Here is a 7,313-nt window from a genome sequence, read left to right on the forward strand (position 1 = left end):
TCCTGTACATAGCCATGAAGAGAAATGTATAGACACTTTGCCAAGTATCAGAGATATGTCAGAATAAGGTTAACGTACCAAGACCAAAGGAACTTCAGATTGTCAATTGTAAATAGCATCCAGAATCAAGTTACATAATGTTTACGCTTGTTATTATTTTAATAAATGTGTGTGAAAATTAATCAAGTCCTGTTTAAAGTTGGTCACCGTCAATCTGCTACTCTAAGCGTGCAAGTGGCATTTCTATCATCTGACCTAACGGCAGAAGATAAACACGCCACGATAAGACCACGAGACATATTGGTGACACTCGCCTACTTCATTAGAGCGACAAGTCAAATAATCTGATAGTGTGTGTACCGAAGGTCTTACAGTACGCACACCACAATCACCTTTCATGCAATAAGCGTTAACAACTGTTTACAGGGTGTACGTGACAATGTCAGTCTTCTTTAAATATTCATATATACGATGTACAACCTATCACATGATGCATACTTACGGTTGTAAATCACGGCAAAGTATGTAGATGAGTGCTTGTAAGGTGCGAAATTATAGCCACCTTATAAAGTTCACTGAACGGTTGCTGAGGGGACACTTTGCTAGCCCATTCGTTCATATGGGCTGTCAGTTGCTCAACAGTTGCTCATCTGTTCGCCCGCACACATCTCCGCAGCCTTCATTCAGCCTTATTATCTATGGCCCATGGTGCACCACAGTTGCCTCAGCGCCAGTTCTGGATAGCGCCACTTTGCTATGCATGGTATACTATAATCATGGCAGCATGCTTCCAGTTCACAGAATTTAGTCGTTTGCGGAATGCTTTGCCCCATGCCGCAAAGCCAATGATCGTGCCTCTGTGGACGTCTAATGAATCGCTCCGTTTCTAAATCTACATTTATACTCCGCAAGCCACCCAACGGTGTGTGGCGGAGGGCACCTTACGTGCCACTGTCATTACCTCACTTTTCTGTTGCAGTCGCGTATGGTTCGTGGGAAGAACGACTGTCTGAAAGCCTCCGTGCGCGCTCGAATCTCTCTAATTTTACATTCGTGATCTCCTCAGGAGGTATAAGTAGGGGGAAGCAATATATTCGATACCTCATCCAGAAACGCACCCTCTCGAAACCTGTACAGCAAGCTACACCGCGATGCAGAGCGCGTCTCTTGCAGAGTATGCCACTTGAGTTTGCTAAACATCTCCGTAACGCTATCACGGTTACCAAATAAACCTGTGACGAAACGCGCCGCTCTTCTTTGGATCTTCTCTATCTCCTCCGTCAACCCGATCTGGTACGGATCCCACATTGATGAGCAACACTCAAGTATAGGTCGAACGAGTGTTTTGTAAGCCGCCTCCTTTGTTGATGGACTACATTTTCTAAGGACTCTCCCAATGAATCTCAACCTGGTACCCGCCTTACCAACAATTAATTTTATATGATCATTCCACTTCAAATCGTTCCGCACGCATACTCCCAGATATTTTACAGAAGTAACTGCTACCAGTGTTTGTTCCACTATCATGTAATCATACAATAAAGGATCCTTCTTTCTATGTATTCGCAATACATTACATTTGTCTATGTTAAGTGTCAGTTGCCACTCCTTGCACCAAGTGCCTATCTGCTGCAGATCTTCCTGCATTTCGCTACAATTTTCTAATGCTGCAACTTCTGTGTATATTACAGCATCATCCGCGAAAAGCCGCATGGAACTTCCGACACTATCTACTAGGTTATTTATATATATTGTGAAAAGCAATGGTCCCATAACACTCCCCTGTAGCTCGCCAGAGGTTACTTTAACGTCTGTAGACATCTCTTCATTGATAACAACATGCTGTGTTCTGTTTGCTAAAACCTCTTCTATCCAGCCACTCAGCTGGTCTGATATTCCGTAGGCTCTTACTTTGTTTATCAGGCGACAGTGCGGAACTGTATCGAACGCCTCCCGGAAATCAAGGAAAATAGCATCTACCTGGGAGCCTGTATCTAATATTTTCTGGATCTCATGAACAAATAAAGCGAGTTGGGTCTCACACGATCGCTGTTTCCGGAATCCATGTTGATTCCTACAGAGTAGATTCTGGGTTTCCAAAAACGACTTGATACGCGAACAAAAAACATGTTCTAAAATTCTACAACAGATCGACGTCAGGGATATAGGTCTATAGTTTTGCGCATCTGCTCGACGACCCTTCTTGAAGACTGGGACTACCTGTGCTCTTTTCCAATCATTTGGAATCTTCCGTTCCTCTAGAGACTTGCGGTACACGGCTGTTAGAAGGGGGGGGGGGGGCAAGTTCTTTCGCGTACTCTGTGTAGAATCGAATTGGTATCCTGTCAGGTCCAGTGGACTTTCCTCTGTTGAGTGATTCCAGTTGCTTTTCTATTCCGCAGAACGACAACGAGTGCACAGTTTAGGTGCCCACCCGACACCCTTCACTGCTAGTGCAGCCAGCTACTGTCTGTTACTGATTATTGCACATTGACCTCGAACGTAGATGGTGCTGACATTGATGTGAATGGACTGTGTGTATGTACATGTGTTTGACAGTGCGTGCGATGTGCGTCTCTGCAGGTGGCGGAGGTGATCGCCAACAGCATGGCGCGCCACCTGGACAGCCGGAAGCCGCCGGTGCTGCTGACGATTCCCTCCCCCTACCAGCCCTTCGACTCGGAAGCCGACGTGATGCTGAGGGCGGTGCGCCGCCTGCGCGCCACGGAGGGGGAGGGCGAGGGCGGCGGCCCCCAGGCAGACGACGCCGAGGACTTCCGCTGAGCAGCCGCTTGCTGCCGGCAGACACCCCACATTCCACATCTTTCTTCAGTTTTGAATGTATTCATTCTGTTCTGCATAAGCTATATCGTACGTAATCCCGAATTTATTTTTGTCTTATTCACGCCAAACCAACATAGAAATTTCTTCCATTTTCACCCAGAAAACACTCTAGTTTGTTGTCAAGAGACCTAAAGAAAAAGATTTTAATCTGGTAATAATATAACTTTCATAATGACGTAAGGAATTTTCTCTTTTCTGCTGCAAGTGTCAGTGTACAAGGCGTCCCCGAAGTCCTTATACCACTATGTAAAGATAGTATTCTCTACGTTTGACTATTTACATAATTGTTAATACTGCATATCTATATTTATACCATTTTGTCTTACTCAGATCTCTTTTGTGCAGTGCTTCAGTACTTCAGTAACCACACTAAGGCGCATGCAACTTGATTATTTCTCATAATTAGGTGTCTGGCATGGTAAGCTCTTGTATTCGAGGACGCCATTTCAATTAAATTGTCACTACTGACGCACTGCGCTTAATTCAGGGGTCTCGAATTGTTCATCAAGGAACTCACACGTGCTATAGTTAAGTATGGTAGTATCCCATCCTACTGTAACCATACATGAGACATCGTTCCCTTCTTTCCCCTTGTCCCTCCCAAAAAAATACTCCGACGTGATGATATTCCAGGGCATATCCTAAAACGGGACAACATCAACGTATGTATATAATGGGGATTCTCTGCAATGCACAAAACGATATTGAAGTGTAAACGCCGGCTGGGGTGGCCAAGCGGTTCTAGGTGGTACAGTCTGGAACAGCGCGGCCGCTACGGTCGCAGGTTCGAATCCTGCCTCGGGCATGGACGTTGGCGATGTCCTTAGGTTAGTTAGGTTTAAGTAGTTCTAAGTTCTAGGGGACTGATGACCTCAGAAGTTAAGTCCCATAGTGCTCAGAGACATTTGAAGTGTAAACTGCGATACACTACAACTTCATTAGAAAATAACACTTAAGCGAAATACGAAATTTGTAAATTATGGAAATATATCATGTGGACTGAAGCTCGCTGCCTCTTGTTATCACATAATCCACTCATAAACAATGATCTAAATCCTTCCATGTTCAGATCTTCTTTAAAGTGGTCATGCACTGTTGACCAAGGCACGTGAGGTATAGCCATCTTTTTAGCCATCGTAAGTCTAGAGTGGTTCGACACTTCCCGGAAACGAATACAAGTACAATATTGAATGGAAACAATTTACTAATGTCCCGCAAAATATTGCTTTTTTGGTCGCGAATCGGCAAACCGACTTTCGGCTTCTTACACTATCATGTCGTGGCAATTGAACGCCAACACGCACTAAATAACTACGATTTACAGAGAATTTACTCATTCAGGATGCATAAAGGAGACAAAAACATTAAGACGTATAAAATGTCTACAAGGGAAAGTATTACATTTATGTATCACACATAACTAAAAGCATTTATTCAGTAGGAAAAACAGATTGCTATCTTTGGCATAGAGAGCTGTTTGTAAAATCACATGCAAGCACTGTGCACAAGTAAGTGTTGGTCAGTCAACAGTCTGGGCAGTGGTCATGGGAACATGAGAGAAACGGCAGAATAGCAAAAATAAATTCAATATTTGCGAAATGTCTTCTAACAGAAAACCACCCATATCATGTAGATTGCGAACTTTTCCATACTATTCAGAAAAGAAAAAAATGTCACTACTAGAAGCAGCTTAAATCAGTAATCATATGCTAGGTTAATTTGTAACTAGTAACCCTCCCGGGCTAGTACTTTGTAAGGTTGTGTGCGTGTACGTGTGCGTATGCGTGTGCCTGTTTGTATGTGCATGGTACAAACTGTATTACCCATGAGCAGTGAAAGTGAGACACTGAATTGATAACTATGCAGTAAGTACGAACATTTATGCCCCAGAAAACAATTGCAAACGCAGTCTGACCACCATTACACAATGTAAGTTGAACGAAAAACTGATTTTGCATACCTACTGTTGAACATTAAATAACAAAGGTTCTCCAAGAAACTGACAAAAAATGAATAACCTGTTTGCCTTTGATGTATAGCTCCAAGAAGTGCAGATGATGTTCCCTCAGTATATAATTATTGATTCTACTTTTGAAAAAATAATTCGACTCAAACGTTCTTGACTCATTATCCCTCACAACACCAGAAAGGGGAGGCGGGCGGGGTACTCTGCACCCATCTTTTGAAAATATTGTGTTCTAGTCATGTGTTTTATGTTTTAAAATTTTGAAAAATCTTTTATTGTTTTTAATGTCGTCTCCTGCCAGATTCCGTAAATGTTCAATTTTCCACCTAAACTTGACCCAAATTTTTTTCTGAATAGTAGAATAATGAATATCATACACACTATTTTCAGTTTCAGGACACTAATTACACTTCAATATCTCTTTAAAAATTGTGTACTGAATACAAGTCAACAACGATTAACGAAATTTGTATTTTCTTTTTAATTTTTGTACTCATAAGGCATCTCCCCTTTCCTACTTGGTAGTTTACGTTATTGAAAGTGCAGTGCTATTGTTATTAGTGCACTAAAAGATAATTCCAAGTAATGATCATTACTTACACAACAGTACCTGTTGAAAAAGTATATTTTTATACAAGTCAACACCAACCAACGAATTTTGTCTGTTCGTTTATGGGCATAGTTCCACCCAAACCTCCACTGGTAGTACATGTTATTGAAAATTCGTTGCTGTTGCTAGGCTTAATATCAGAACACAAGTGGAGAATATAATTTCTATCTAATATCATTTGTTAACAAACCGATTCAGCATCGTGTATGCCACAATACACTGAGGTGACGGAATTCATGGGACGGCGATATGCGTATATTCATACAGCGGTAGTATCGCGTACACAAGAGTTAAAAGGGCAGAGCATTGGTGAGAAGGTTTCCGACGTGATCATGGCCACTGATGGGAATTAAACTTCGGACGCGGAATAGTAGTTGGAGCTAGACGTCTGGTACAGTCCGCTTCGGAAATGGTTATGGAATTCAATACTCCGAAATCCATAGTGTCCACAGAGTCAAGAGTGTGCGGGGAATATTACATTTTAGGTATTATTTCTCACTAAGCACAACGGAGTGGCCGACGCCCATCACTTAGTGATCGAAAGCAGCGGTGTTTGAATAGAATTGTCAGTGCTAACAGATAAGCAACACTGCGTGAAATAACCGCCGAAATCAATGTGGGACGTACGACGAATGTTTTCGTTAGGACAGGAAGGCGAACTTTGGAGTTTAAGGACTATGGCAGCAGACGACCGACGCGAGTGCCATTGTTAAGCGCATGACATCGCCTGCAGTACCTCTCCTGTACTCGTGACCATATCGGTTCGACCATAGATCACTGGCACACCGTGACTTGGTCAGATGAGTCTCAATTTCAGTTGGTAAGAGCTGATGGTAGGGTCTGAGCGCGTCGCAGACTCAAAGAAGCCATAACTCAAGTTGTCAACAAGGCACTGTGTAAGCTGGTGGTGGCTCCATAATGGTGTGGGCTTTGTTTACATGGAACGCGTTGGGTCCTCTGTTCCAATTGAGTCGACCGTTGACTGGGAATGGTCACGTTCGGCTGCTTGGAGACCATTTGCAGCCAGTCATGAACTTTATGTTCCCAAACATCGATGGAATTTTTGTGGATGACAATATCCGGGCCACGTTTGTTGGCGATTTGTTTGAAGGCCATTCTGGGACAATTTGAGGGAATGATTAGGTCACCCAGATCGTCCGACATGAATCCCATCGAACATTTACGGGACAAAATCCTGCATCGGCAACGCTTTCGTAATTGTGGACGTCTATAGAGGCAGCATAGCCCATTATTTCTGCTGGGGACTGCCAACGATTTGTTGAGTTCATATCAAGTCAAGTTACTACACTACACCGTGCAAAAGGAGGTCCGATATTATATCAGGAGGTGTCGCATAACTTCCTCAGCTCAGTGTACACTAGGTGATTAAAATATCCCGACACCCCCAAAAACATACGCTTTTCATATTAGGTGCATTGTTCTACCACCTGCTGCCAGTTACTCCATATCAGCTACTTCAGCAGGCATTAGACATCGTGAGAGAGCAAAATGGTGCGCCCAGCGAAACTCATGGACTTAGAACATGGTCAGGTGATTAGGTGTCACTTGTGTCATACATCTGTACACGAGATTTCCACAGTCCTAAACATCCTTAGGTACACGTACAGGATAAAAGCGTACAGGCCGACCTCGACTATTGACTGACAGAGACCGCTGACAGTTGAAGGGAGGTGGTAATATGTAATAGGCAGACATCTATCCAAACCATCACACAGGAATTCCAAACTACATCAGGATCCATTGCAAGTACTATGGCAGTTAGGGAGGAGATGAGAAAACTTGGATTTCATGTCAAGCGACTGCTCATAAGCCACACATCACGCCGATAAACGTCAAACGAAGCCTCGCTTGCTGTAAGGACGACTGAACAGT

At 43.2% G+C, this 7,313-nt stretch overlaps 1 protein-coding gene across 1 annotated transcript in view; it reads left to right on the top strand.

The window, feature by feature from the left end:
• Positions 1-2,784, top strand: part of LOC126156630 (V-type proton ATPase subunit F 1-like) — a 93,512-nt gene extending 90,728 nt beyond the window's left edge. Inside the window, exon 3 of the mRNA XM_049916322.1 lies at positions 2,584-2,784. Within this exon, the coding sequence (XP_049772279.1) occupies positions 2,584-2,784 (201 nt within the window). The remainder of the gene's footprint in view (positions 1-2,583) is intronic.
• The last annotated feature ends 4,529 nt before the right edge of the window (positions 2,785-7,313 follow it).

Source organism: Schistocerca cancellata, chromosome 2, assembly GCF_023864275.1.
Source record: "Schistocerca cancellata isolate TAMUIC-IGC-003103 chromosome 2, iqSchCanc2.1, whole genome shotgun sequence".
Lineage (NCBI taxonomy): Eukaryota > Metazoa > Arthropoda > Insecta > Orthoptera > Acrididae > Schistocerca > Schistocerca cancellata.